The 14,285-nt window shown below is 41.6% G+C and overlaps 1 protein-coding gene across 8 annotated transcripts in view; it reads right to left on the bottom strand.

The window, feature by feature from the left end:
* The window catches only part of CLIP1 (CAP-Gly domain containing linker protein 1), a 59,686-nt gene that overhangs the window by 29,736 nt on the left and 15,665 nt on the right, over positions 1 to 14,285 (bottom strand). For all 8 annotated transcript variants that reach the window (XM_030958698.1, XM_030958705.1, XM_030958703.1 and 5 more), the window contains exons 4-8: positions 6,725 to 6,849; positions 5,525 to 5,741; positions 2,090 to 2,287; positions 1,625 to 1,728; positions 1,047 to 1,107 (exon numbers count right to left, since the gene is read on the bottom strand). In XM_030958698.1, coding sequence (XP_030814558.1) covers positions 1,047 to 1,107; positions 1,625 to 1,728; positions 2,090 to 2,287; positions 5,525 to 5,741; positions 6,725 to 6,849 — 705 coding nt within the window. The remainder of the gene's footprint in view (positions 1 to 1,046; positions 1,108 to 1,624; positions 1,729 to 2,089; positions 2,288 to 5,524; positions 5,742 to 6,724; positions 6,850 to 14,285) is intronic.

Below are 14,285 nucleotides of genomic sequence, written 5' to 3'. Positions count from 1 at the left end.
AAAAAAACAAACAAACAAAAAATGTTTCACCTGCAGACTCAGCACTACCATTCCAACACAAACAGCAGGAGATATTCCATCAGCTTGAATTCAGTTTAAACCCCCAAGTTAAGCAGCTTGACAAACCAGAGTCTTTAGGATGGTTTGCCATGACTATCTATTGATTTAACAGAAAATAAAAAACCAAAATATTTCCATGGACTAAACAATAAAAGGAGCATTCTATGAAGAGTCTAGATAGGTATCTTAAAATGAATGGAAGACTAAAATAAAAGAAATGTTATATGAAATGAGTATTTTTCATAAGGCTAGCACTTCAATCACAAATGCTTTATAGCAACACAGTTAACTCAGTTTGTATTTTATGCTTCTGATTAGACAATAGAGTAGAGCAACTAAAATTATCTTGCTTATTAATTGGAATTTTGGTATAAAAATTTGGCAGTGCTCAAATACCTGAGAGCAATCCTTATCTAAATGTTTTCTATTCTGATTGTGCAATAACACACTGTGCTGTAGCCCAACATTACAATTCCATAAACAACAGATAAAAGTTGCACACATGAATTGCTATTTAGATTTTATGTGCAAACTCTCAGGACAAAACACCCTCCATTAATCAACCTTCCCTAAGGGAAGCACAGGAATTACTCAAGAAATTGATCAAACAGGACAAGTCTTCAATATTCATTTCCAAAGGCATAAATATTAACTATTAAATAAATAGGTATTAATATTAGCAATAAATATTAGCAATTTTGTAACTTCAAAATTATTTTTTTTTCTTAGGGGTTACTTTTAACAGCAAAAGGTAGAATTTTCTATGAATTAATTTAATTTCTCTAAATAACTACAGCCTTTCCATAGCACAGCCTTTGCTAAAGTGTGCAACTGAATTTGGGGTGCAATCCTGCAATTCTGGGACAATTGGCTTACTAAAGAACTGCAGAAATGGGTATAATTTTCATGTGGCTAGACCAGGATAGCATCTTTTAATGATTCCTGCCCTCCTGGATATCCCTTTTACAAAGCTGGAGATATTTTACCTCTAGGTCTCCTTTGGTAATGGATTCTTCTTCCACACGGAACTGAAGGTCTTCAACTTTCCTGTGGGGACAACTCATTAAAATTCAGGTAATTTTGGAAGCAAATGCTTTCAAGCTCACTTTTCAGTGGAAATCAGAATGACAGTGACAACATTCCCATTGTACCAGCAAACTGTCAGGAACATTAAGGAGAAATATCTCACAGGAAGCATGAGAGGGAGGCAAAATTTCTGTCCTTAAAACACTACCAGTGCCAAAGCAAGGCATCACTAGTCCTGCACATTTGAAGAGGGTATTTTGTATTAAAACCCTTTAAATCCTCATTGATTCTCTCCTTTTGTCACCCTTCTGGATGATCTGAGGTGACCCAAATCAGCAGTTTGATCTCACATTCTATATATTCTACCATTCACGTAGGAAACTGTCAGAAATTCAGGACACATCCAAAGTATCCACAGGACTTCAAGATGTCACAGACTTCAGCACTGAGAAATGTGTCTGGATCAGGATGAACAGCAAGATGCACGGGGAGCACAAGAAGAACATTAATTACACTAATGAGGACAGTTTGGGGTTACCTTTTCTCTTCCTCAAGCTGATTGAGGAGCTCCACCTTCTCCCTGTCAGCTGCCTCCACCATAGCTCGGAGCTGGTCCATTTTTGCCTCCATCTCCAGCACGTGCTAATCAGGAAGAGGAACAAAACCAAAACTTACTAAGCTGGGAAATACAAGAATTTTTTCCAAGTTATGTACCTGTACCTCAGTAACCAGGATTTGGTGAAGTGATGGGCCAAGTGACAGGAATGTTATCAAATATGGACATGATCAAAGACTGCAGTGAAGTTCAAAAAAACCAAGTTAAATTCAGTACATCTGGTATCTCATCAAGCCAAGGATCCCACAAGGGAGATCTCACAGGTATGGATTATTCTACTTTTAGCACACCACCTCTGTCTCCCAGCCCCTTTCAATAAGAAAAGCCCATTTTGGAGGTTGAGGCCATTGTGTTAACTCTGTTCCAGAGGAACAAAAACTCCCTCACCCGGTCGTGCCCATCGCGAACCAGAGCCAATTCCTGCTCGATCTCCCCGACGTGGCTCGTTGCTTTTGCAACTTCTGCCCTCTCCAGGTCCCTTTCTGCCAGGAGCTGTTCAATGTGCTGCTGCTTCTCCTTCAGGGCCTCCTGGAGGGCTGTGGTGCCCGAAATTTTTCTTGCATAGCGGGAAGAGGTTTCTGTCAACTTCACAAAATAAATGCATTAAAAATCGTTCTGCGCCAAGAGAAAGGAAACAGGGGTGTAGTGGGTACCTCCAGATCCACAAGCACAGGGTTAGTAAAGCAAATGCTTTCTGTGACCTACTGCACCTTCTCCTTTTACATTTAAATTCATTTTCCAGAATTTAACAGTGGCCACCACACAGCCCTGTAAGGAGGAGCAGCCAGAGGAAGAGGCAGGAGGATGAAGTGAAAATAAAAGGCCTCAGTTGAAGGTGTAGACTCACACAAAGGCTGGCTCAGGATGCTCCTAAGCATCTTTTTGTATTAAAAAAAGAAAGGCAGCTTTCTAGCAAGCCAAAAACATCATGTCTCTATGTAACAGGTCATTATCTTGGGTCACCAGCAGCAGTCCAACACTTCCAAATGCTCCATGAAAAGCTTTGGGAACTCCCACCAGAATCTGGCACCTCTACCATGGCAAAAGCAGCCAGGATGAAGAGCAATTACCTTGACCTCACAGCTAAAACCTTCTGAAGAACACAAATACTGGTATATAAAATAAAATATATGTTTCCATCACTTGGAACTAAATTTCTTCTAGGAAAGGATCTGGAATATTAACCTTCAAGAATGCAGATTAGAATTAATCAGGAGAATTGTAGCTAAAATGAAACCAGGTTTTCCTTGAGCTTGCCCCACTGGAATCAGTACCAGGGAAAATTCATTATGGCCCTACCAGCTACACCCTCATGAGTTCCTGAGCTAGAAGGGAAAGTAAATAACCTGAAATTACAAAGTAAAGTGAGCAATAGTTGTGAAAAAGGCAAAAAAATGAGCAAAAATACCCCCTGAGGGCTGTTCATAAACCTGTCTTTAACAGCTGAGAAATTTGCCTAAGTATTAAAGAGAATGGCAGTTCAGTTAATTTTTAAAAAAAACCCAAATCACGAAGATTTGCTGCTGTATCCTTCAGCTCTGCCTAATCACCCAAAACCAGGAGCATGATCCTTGCAGAGATGAAAACATTGAATAGCTGCCACAGGCAGCCTGGAAAGCTGGCACTGGCCACAGCCCCAGCTGAGAGCACAGCAGGGATTTTTCTCCTGGCAGCACAGCCACCTCCCCTTCCCTGCTGCACAATCCCTGCCCCAGCTCCTGCCAGCCTGGATCCCACCCTGCACACTCTGCAATCCACTGCTGCTGCCCTTCCAGTACCAGACAGAATAAACCACATGCACTCTGATGCTTCCTTGGTTGTTTCAGACCCTCCCAGTTTCTAGAAAAAATCCCATTCCAGAGTGTATTGCTTTCTAACAGCTTTAGGTGCTCAAATCACCCTTCACTCCCAACTGCAAAACAAATCCAAAACTCTTCAGAAAAGCATCAGCTTCCTTCAGACTTTGAAATAAACACCAATTGCATCAGACAGCCCCTTAAATCATTGGATCACCTACTCCGACAGCTGTTTTATTACACAGGAAAAAGAAAATCAGAAACAGCCCTGAACAACTGAGCAGTCAATGTAAGAGTCCAAAAACGCCCAGAAAAGTTTTAGTTTTCCTAGAAACTGAAGCAGGAAAAGTCTGCTGGGTCAAAACTGATTACAGGAAATCTCGTTTCCCCAGCAGCTTAACTTTTAAAGAAAAAGTCTCAGAATTATTTGGACAATCCTTTTAACTTGGATGGCCACCAAATGTTCACACTGCCTGAGAAAGCTGGAATTTTAATTCCAGATATAATGGATTAAAGCAGCTTTGTATTTTATGACCTAAATCATGCAAAATCCCTGGGACACAACAAAATAAGCAAATAGATTTTAGATACTCACAAGGTGTAACTTGGGGGATCACAGCACATGGAATAAAGCATTTGGTTCCACGTGTTAGTGCTGTGATCCCAAACTAGAGGGCACTCTGCAGCTGCAAGTGCAACTTCCAGAATGGATTAAGTGATGAAGTCCCACTGTTTGTGCCAAATAAAAATCCTTTTTGTGGCCAGGTATTAACCCTGGTGCCCTGACCGACTGCTGACCTCTGGTAATCTGCTTCAGTCCTGCAGGACCAGGGGAAGTCACCTCTCTGGGCACCTGCTGGTCAGTGGGACAGTGGGACAGGAACCTGCTCCACATCACTGGGAGGCACTCCTTCCTAATTAGATCTATCTAATAATGTGGTTTAAAAAAAAGAAAGGAAAAATCTAAGGGTGACTGTGGAAAAATCCAATTATTCCTATGTTTTCAATTGCCATAAAAGAGACTTCTCAAAATCAGCCTTCCCAGATTTCCATTTTACTGCTGCAACCCAAGATTAGGACATTTATGTAACAGAGCAACTTCAAAAGAACCCATAGTAAGTGTATTAGGTGGAATTAGTACTGTGTTAGATTTCACCTGAGCCACTGCACTTGGCAACACTCAGCCTTTATGAATTCACAGGATTAAAACCAAATCTAAAAGAAAAGAAAGAGGCTTCTTGTCAGCAGAGACTTGGAAATTGCTCCTGCTGCATTTCTCAGCTGACTCATCTCTTGAACAGCAAAAGGAAATTTGGAACATTTTAGCCAACGTGAAGCTTCCTGCTTAAACAAACCGAGTGTGACATCTGGAAGCTTCAGAAAATGAATTAAATGCAGATTGCTGTCACAGACACATTTTATGAAAAATCCTTTCCTTAGGATTTTTTTCTCCTGAGAAGCTGAGAGGCCTCAGGAACAAAATGTAAACAATGGTTATCTGCTGCTGTGGAATGCAACAGGTGCGTCTGTGATTGGTCTCATGTGGTTGTTTCTAATTAATGGCCAATCACAGTCCAGCTGTCCGGACTGTCTCGGTCAGTCACAAGCCTTTGTTATCATTCTTTTTCTATTCCTCGCTAGCCTTCTGATGAAATCCTTTCTTCTATTCTTTTAGTATAGTTTTGATATAATATATATAATAAAATAATAAATCAAGCCTCCTGAAACCTGGAGTCAACGTTCTCATCTCTGCGAGCACCCTGCGAACAACATCACAGATTGCAGCCAGAGAAATTAGTTGGCATCCTAAGCCCCTTTCTTATTGCAATCACTCTGTTAGCTTGAATTAAATATTCAACTGTTCAGCGGCTCTCCAGGGCTAGCTAAGATTTCCTTCCTTCGTGCATGCTTTGAATGAGGAGGAGCACCGTGAACCCTGCAGGGCTCTGCCCAGGAGCTGCTCTGCCGGGCTGGGCGGGTCCGGGCTGGGAGGTAGGGGGAGCATGCGAAGGAAAAATCAGCTTACGAGTCCTGTGCGGCTGGGCTTGCTGCTTACGGAGGAGGCCACGGAGCTGAGCGAGCTCAGCGAGGAGGCGCTGGGGCTGCGCTTCAGGGCCGTGGGCGTGGGCAGCACCTTGCGCACGGCGGGCTTGGCCTTGGCCGGGGTGGTGGAGGGGAAGCCGATCTTGGTCACCTTGTGCACCGGGGCGAAGAGCCCGTACTTGGGCTGGCACTGGAAATACCTTCCAACGGCAAAGCAAGCACAGGAGAGAGGGAATTAACTTCTTTTCTGGGTTTGCAGAGAGTTCTAGATCAGGAGTATGAAAGTGTTAAAGGCCTTGGACTGCAATTCTGTTTAACACCCGTTTGGGAAAGGGGCTTTGAGAGTCTCAAACAGCATGATCACATCAGACTTCAGAAATTCAGACTACAGCTCTAGTGCCTAAAACATTCCATTCAGATGCAGTTTTATATTCACAGCTTTTCCCCTTCATCACATTCCTCTGAGCTGCCAACAGATGTGATGGCTCAGAGCTAAAAATAGAAATCAGCATTTAATTAAATCAAGTGGTTTTATATTTTATTACATTCATACCATTTATATATACTTGATGATACAGAACATATATCTTTGGTTAAATATAGACAAAAGCCACTTATAATTTTAAGCTGTGATCACCTATGTTAAGGTGAGACAATCTTCGTAAAACCTCTTTTTAATGAGGTAAAAGACTATTCCTTATGGCAAATGAGAAAGAAAGTTAAATTGTGATGTGAATTAATTCTAATTGTGACTTCTTGGAGGGAGCAGCTACACTGCTCCCATCTCTACCAGAAGGCATCTGTTGGAACAGGAACTTCCAGCTCCTGGGATGCTCTAAGATTTCCCTTAAGTACAACTACTGGATATCCAGAGATTTTCTTAACTGAGCATTCCTTCCGAGCTGAGAAATCAAACAGGCATTTAAAAGAAGGAAATTGTGTTTTCCATTACCAGTCTATGAATAAAACTCACATGGGAGGAGAGATCAGCTCTTCCCACGAATGTGAGAGAAGTGTTGGCATCAGAGAATTCAAACCACTGCACACCAACCCTCCCCAGCAGCAGCAAAGGCAGCTTTAGAGCCTCCCTCCCTCCCTTGATTGAAAACTTCATGGAAGACATAAAAACCCAAAAGAGAATACAGAGAAAAATCTCACAAAGTAAATCTGGGGATGCACCAACCTCGTGCCAGCCACAGCTCCATCGTTCTTTCCCAGGGGCTCATCCAGCTCCACCCCACACCATTCTCCTTTAGCAAAGTCAGTTTCTCCCAGAAAACGCACGACTCCAGCTTTTGTTCCTCCAACCTAAAGCAGTGAGAAACACACCTGCATTTAATGCTTTTCCAAATAAAACACCAAATTCAGTGAAAAAACTTTTGGCATAACCATGTTCACAAAGCACAGGAATGACATAACCAGTTCTTATTTCAAGCTACGTAATTTTTGTCTATGAGTTTGTAATGATGTTGACCAAATACTGATATTCACAACTAAAAATATATTTAACAAGACATATATTTAACAGTATAACCAGTGTTCTGAATGCAATAGGTTTGTGCTAGAGTTTCACATAAATTTCTACCAGCAGATTAGGATTTCTAAGGTCTGTTTGCTTCTTATGCTAATTCTGTGAGGAAAAATAAAAGAAATTAAATGAGAAAAAATTCCTTTCATATTTTCTCTAAGGAATAATTTAGATAAACTACATAGTACAGCCCTCTTGTATTTAAAGTAACTGATATAAAGCATGATACAGAGCACTTGGCAACCCTGTAGATATAACCAGCTATTTGAATCCTTGGGGAGAAGAGAATAATTTTATCTTTTCTTCACTTTCAAGAATAAAAAAATCCAACCCAAACACTCCTAAATGAAAGCCTAGAAAGCAGGGGCTTTCAAACTTATCATATGAAATATTTACAGCCATTCCAATTACTGGCAATGTCTGTGAGCTACAGCTTTTCCCAATACCCAGGGGATGGAAGAATTAAATTAAGTGGAGAAGGAAAAGGTGTTGTGTGGCTGACACTTGCCAGGGAGAGCCACAGGATTCCTGCAGTTCAGGAAGACAATATGTTGTGCCCTAAATTTGTGCAAATCTGTTCAGCCTGCATCCAGCATTGTGAGAACAGGGACATGGAGATGGAAATCTCTCCAAGAGCTTCACAGAATTCCACATGGAAAATGCACCAATGGTTTGAAAACGTCCGCCTGTGGTTTCCAGCACACCTTGTACAACCAGGAATATTGTGAGGCCTTGGCAGAGAGCTTGAATGAAACCTCCTGTTAAAGACTGTGATTCTCCCTTTTTATATACTAAAAAGCAAATTAGTATTTCATATAATTTTTACAGCAGACATTCTATTTCTTGGGGGAACTTCCCAGGATTACTAGAGAACAATGAGCTCCTCGTGCTGTATATGAAGGTGCATGATCACAGCACATGAGAAAATTCACATTATTCCAGTTGGGAAGAGTTCACTCACGAGGTCACCTGTGAGGAACTGGGGACTTGACATCTCCACAAAGTCCCAAGTCAGTGCCCAGGAGCTGCCACACACATTTGTGCTCCAGTAGCAAGATGAGCCTTCAGCTGATGAGGAAAAATAATTCTAATCCACACAAACCTCAGAAAACCAGGGAGAATAATGAACTTTTTTGATATTATTTAAGTGAGAAAGGGGGCAGAGGCATCTCATCCACATTTAAGGTGGCAGCTCCTCCTCTGCCATTAGAGACAATTCTGGAACGACTGCAGGTCACCTTCAGATCCTGCTTTAAGTGGCACTGTAGCAAATTATTACTCTCCATGGAATAAAAACACACAAAGTTTACAGTTATCATGACAGCCTAATATAGTAACTCGTAGAACCTTTGGTATTTGGTGTTCTTGGCAGAGAACACACAAACAAGCCCTAGGACTGGCTTAGGAAAAAGAATTGTAACCACCCAAAGAGTTCCAGAGAATCCAGATCTCTGGCACAGTGGTGAGGAGGGAAAATACAACACTGAGAAAATAATCCCTGGGAAGAACTACCCCTGAAATTGAGGGATTCACCCTCAGACATTAGCTACTTTTTCTAGAGGGCAAATATCTTAAATACAAACATTAAAAAAAATTAACTGCACTATCAGTCCATACTGAGTTCCAAGTTCTCCTCCTTATTCCTCTTCTAACAAGTTTGGGTAGAGGTTTTTGTCTCTTTAGGTGAAAAGACTGGTTAGTTCTGCTATTAGAACTAACTGCTATTAGAACTTCTGCTATTAGAAGCTATTTCCCCACTCTATTTTGTTCTGTTTTCTAAACAAGAGTTAAATCAGAAGAGGCTCTACAAACCCATTTAAGAAATTAGACAGGAAAACTAGAACAATGGCCTAGGTAAGGAGGATCCCTTCAAAGACAACAGTCAGGTTTGGGGTTGCACAGAGATTCCTCAAGCTCCTTTTCCACACCCCTTGAGCCAGGCAATGGAATTTTGTTCCTGTTCCATGGTGTGTGTTTGTGTCTGTGGTGATTTTTTTTAACAAACCCAAATTAATTACCCAAACACAGCCAGCCAGCACCTCTCCACAGGAAGGTGAGTGGGGTCAGTGAGGTAAGAGGCATCTGAAGCACCGTGGTGGAACAGGATAAATCCATGCAGGGATTCCCAGGGACAGGAAAAACTGCTGCAATCTGTTCCTTCCAACTCACTCTGCAGATCAACCCCTACAGAAGTGATGCTGGCTCCAGGATAGCACAGGTTAAACTCTGGGCAGAATATTCTTCCTTTTCTGTTTCATACCTTGCCCCTGCTCACCTTCTATGTTTATGTAAAAAATGGGAAGTTTATTATGAAGAGACCACACTCAAACCACAAAGTGGGAGGCACAACCTGGAGGAATCTGGCAGTGCCCAGAGCCCCCTGGAGCTGCTCCAGCCCCTGCAGTGACCCAGGGCTGGTGGGAGCCAGGAAATGCAGGAATTCAGGTCCCAGAGCAGATGGGGCTGCTCCACACCAGATTCCCAGCAGGAGCAGCAAAGTGACTCTTCTGGTAACCATGGTACCTGGGTTATTTTCAACAGGACTCAAGGGAGGATGCCAAAGAATTTCTGCTTTTTCCAAACCCAGTCCAGCTTCTTTGAATAACCAGCTACTCCATTTCTCTCTCTGCACATTCTGTGTGTCCTTACAAGAGCAGGAATTGGAGCACCCCGTGGCTGTAACATGCTCAGAGAATCAGTGAAGGTCTATATGGACAGTTTTGCTCAGTTTTAAGCAAAAGCTTTCTAAATTTCAGCTTTAAATACAGGTCAGCCCTCCTTTATAAAGCCTGAGACTACTGAAGGCTTCCAATCATTCACAGACATCTCTCCCAAAAAGTGTATTTATCTCCAGCTGCAATTAGTACCTGCAAGTGACAACACCTGCCTTGACAAGAAAATAATCATAATTTATTCCCCTGGTAGGACAATGAGAGGTGCTACTGCACAAGACAGTGTGGTAAAGGCTTTTCATGATGAAAGCTGCTGTACATAAACAGACTTAATAGTGCCATAAATGGGAAAAAAGGTCCTGACATGATTTAACTCAACTGTTCCAACCAATATGAAAAAAGAAATCTACTTACAGAGTATAGCATCTGTTATAGAAAAATTATTTTAAAAAAAGGGGAGAATCACAGCCAAAAAAAGGTAAAAAACCCAACCCCAAACCAGCTGTATTTGCCAGCAGATCTACTTCCCAGTACTGCATGAAGGACTAAAATAAAAACCATCAGTTTCTAAAAGAAATAGGGGGAAAAATATTAAAAGGTTTCTGAAAGTTCTATGAAAAAACCAGAGCACAACTACCACAAAGACAGTTTTCCATGACCTTCTTTCATGCTAAGGCAGGTCACTAAATAATGGATAGAGAAAAGAAGTGCCAGACGTTTTCTCAGTCAGTTCCCACACTCAATAGAGTCAAGCTGTAAAACACAAAGCTGTAATACTCCAGAGAATCTAGGTTAGACTGCAGGTCATGGTGAGGTGAGGAATTTTGCTTGGAACTCACTAGAGTTATGTCAAACACATGCAAAAAGTGATTAAATTCCATTTATCCAATTATACCTGAGCTTACATTAATTTGCTGCCAGGTAAAGTGAAACAGCAAAATGGGTTTGGAAACCTGAGGTGGTGAAAAAGCTCCTGGTGAAAGGACAGGGGGATGAACACGTCAGACCTTGTGAGAACCTTCGTGGATGGAGCCACATTTCCAAAGATAAGGAGAAGCAGGAAACAAATAAACCAGTGTAATCCAGGGGGGAAAAGAGAGATGGTCTAAAAAATGAGAGTGATTTGAGCAGTGCTGGTGGAAAAGAGGACAGGCAGGGTCTGAACAGTGTCAGTGTAACAATATCACTTATTCAAACCTGCCCAGAGAAGGTAAAAGATGAATAACAACTGCTCTGTCTCCCATTCTGCCTGAGCACGAACTTATAGTGACTCCTGAAAGCATCTCTTGGGTTATTTCTCCATTTTCAGGACAATTCAGCACTTGAAAAAGCAAAACCCAGCCAGCCACACAAAGCCTGTGAAACACCTGGGATCCACTAATCAGGTTCTAATCAGAATCATCTTCCTCTTGTTTCTCCAGATTTAGCAGAACTGCTTCCAGCTGGCAACAGAAATTGTGTTTAATTGATTTGTTCACCCCTTCAAGGCCAGAAGGGACAAATGGATCATCTCCTCTGGTTCTCATGAAACAGGTCTTTACATTTCAGCCAGTTCCACCTGTAATTAACCCTGTAACTGCACTGAGCTAATTTCTGTGGGGATGTTTTAGCAGCAGAGCTGATATCCATCAGGAAACACCCAAACCTGGACTGGATTTTGCCTGGAACAGGGAAATCAGCACCACCATGCACTGTATGATATCATTTAGAGAAGATTTGAAACCTTAGAAACCTTAGATAAATAAAAGAGTGACTTCTGCTGTTTCCACTGATGGCAACAGGATTCAGACAAGTGTTGATGATGTGGATTCTGTGACATGCAAAGTTCTGTGAAGGCAAATTCAGCTTTTCCAGAACTGGTGGGCAGAGTCTCCAGCTTCTATTGGGCTGTTTCCACGGAACTTGGAAGGATTTGCTTTGAAACCTCTCCACTTCTACCCAATCCGGTTGTAGTCAACTTTCAAGTTCAAAAGCAAGGCCAAAGTGGGCAGAAACCCCTCATGTGCAATAAGATACACACTGTGCTACCACACAATCCTTCACTTCCAGAGAAAACAGCTTAGTAACTAAAACTGACGTGCTATTGAGGTTCAATTCGTTCATCCAACTCAAAAGGAAACACAAAAAAATCCCCACTATAACAGCAATTCCATACTACAAAAGCCACATGTGAATTCATCACCACCACAAAAAACTAAAATAAGCAAATAAACTGTTCCTTCTCCCATCCTGTGCTGAAATGACTGAGGACAACATGTTCCTGGATATTCCCCCTTGGGAACGCAGGGAGAGGGGAAGGGAGCCAGGGAATCCACACACAAAAAAGGAATTAACTGCTGCCAAAGCATGTGGGGAGTCACCAGTCCCTGCATTACAGCCCAGGAACTCACATGCAATTTGAATTTAAATAAGGAGTTGTCAAAACAGAGTGACTCAGACAGGACTCCTGCCTTGTTTTAAGATAAATGTAACACCTTAGTTGTGAGCAGATAGGTAATGCCATGTCCTGAAAAATGCTTAAAAGTAACATTAAAAGAAAGCAGAAGTTTGCACAGGGAAAATCACCCAGATGATGAATTGCAAGAAAAGCCTTTGGATACCCCTTACCCCTCAGATATTTTCTCACACATGGATTTTCATGCTGCAGCAGTCACTTAGCAAACTAATCTACATCATACATTACAGGAGGCACGGTCCTGTGCCTAAGTAGTCATACATAAATATAAGAATTACTTTAATCCTTAACATGACAAAGCCATCAAAATAGCTCACAGTCACCTCAGCTCAAGGATAAAGCAAAAGTGTGATCAAGCAGTTAAAATTGTCACATTTGATGGAGGAGGCCCGAGAGAAGAGCCCCAGGGGAGCACAAACCACTCACACGTTGCCAACTTCCAAATTTTTCTTCCTTTTCCATCTTTGTCTGCATTGTGCCAGATATTTTTGCACTGTTTTAACTGTAACACCACCAATGAACATTTGTTCTCATAACAGTTAAATATTATCATAGACTTTTAAACAGACTAAGCTCACAAGTACATTTTCTATTCAGAAAGTTGTAAAATTCAGAAAACCTTAGAAACACCACAATGACAATGCTAAAGGGAGAAACTCCTTTCTGCATGTGAAGTTTCTTTTTCCCTTGGCTGCTTTTCAGAGCCCTGGAATGTAATCAGTTGACAGCCCTACGTCATGTTTACTTGCAGATAGGTTACATGGGTGGAAACAAATCTGACAATAATCTCCTATCAGCCCCTGCCTGTTCCAGCACCAAAGACCTTGGGAAGAAACAACAAAGCCCAGAGTAACTTACAGGCAGCTCTGTAAAACAGGGAATAAAGAGAAATGAGATGTCACTCATGCACAGGGAGAACTCTGCAAAAAGGCCACATCAGCACATGCCTGTAAATTGAGTTCGCATCTTTTTGTGACCATATGGACAGAGGCCGAGTTGCAGCTTTACAGCTCAGCCCCAGAAGCAGCAGATTTGGCAGACTGTGATGAAGCTGTAACTGGTTAAATGAATGAAAGCATTTTAATCCCTTGAGAAGGCTAAGGCCCCTTAGGTTGATAAGATTTTTATTTATTTATTTATTTAAAATACAGCATCTGGTCCCTTCAGGGAAAAGCTGACAACGCTGTCAAAGCTGCTTCAACTTTTGGTCCAGGCAACAGTTGTCACATGAAGCAGATTCCTCTCTTCTGTTAACAAGCTTTGTTTTGGTTGGGTAGTTCAGGGGGAGTTTGTTTGTTTTTAAAATCAACTTTGCATTGGGCTCTTAAGAAATCCTAAGTGTGCAACACCAGGGCAAACAGGTTCTCTGGCCACAGCTCACACAGGAAACCCAAACTGGCTGAGCCTGAAAGTAATTTGTTTTCTGAATTGGTTTTCTGTTGTTCTTTCCCCATCTGGTTTAGCACCGAGCACGGCACTGCCACTGGCACTTATTGCACAGAATTCTTATTCAGAGCAGGTTCAAATGCTGGAGCTGGAGCCTGATTTTCAGCAGAAAAATCAGCTGCAGTTCTGGCACTGTGTCATTAACCCCAGACAGGCTGGATGAGGTCAGTGAAGGAAGTGCAGATTTCCACATCAATTTTCCTGTGTTACAGAATCCCCAAATACAAGATCAGGCTGTCCAGAGTTAATGTTCTAACTGTTAAATCACATCCAGATTCCAGAACATACATCATATCTTAAGAATGGAAATTATGCCTAATACAGAGCTGTTTGTATCACTCTGCATTAATAATTCTTCTTTGGTTTAGCCCTATTTTTATTCAGTAAAAGATACATCAGTGCACCAAATAAAAAGCTGAATAGTGAATTATACATAATAAACCACAATTCTTTGATATATCCAACTTATGTACCTATATTTTCAACATTTCCAAATGCTATCATGATGGTTTCTTGTCAGTGAAAGGAAAACTGAGCACAAGCTTGCTGAATACAGCTCAGATACACTGGGATTTGAGGGAGACAGATTTATCATCAGAGATTCCCAAGATAGCAGAGCACAGGGTGCTGTTTCAATTAATCA

Source organism: Camarhynchus parvulus, chromosome 15 (assembly GCF_901933205.1).
Source record: "Camarhynchus parvulus chromosome 15, STF_HiC, whole genome shotgun sequence".
In the NCBI taxonomy this organism is placed as follows: Eukaryota; Metazoa; Chordata; class Aves; order Passeriformes; family Thraupidae; genus Camarhynchus; species Camarhynchus parvulus.
The sequence above is the reverse complement of the archived record's forward strand: the minus strand, read 5'-3'. Positions and strand labels throughout refer to the sequence as shown.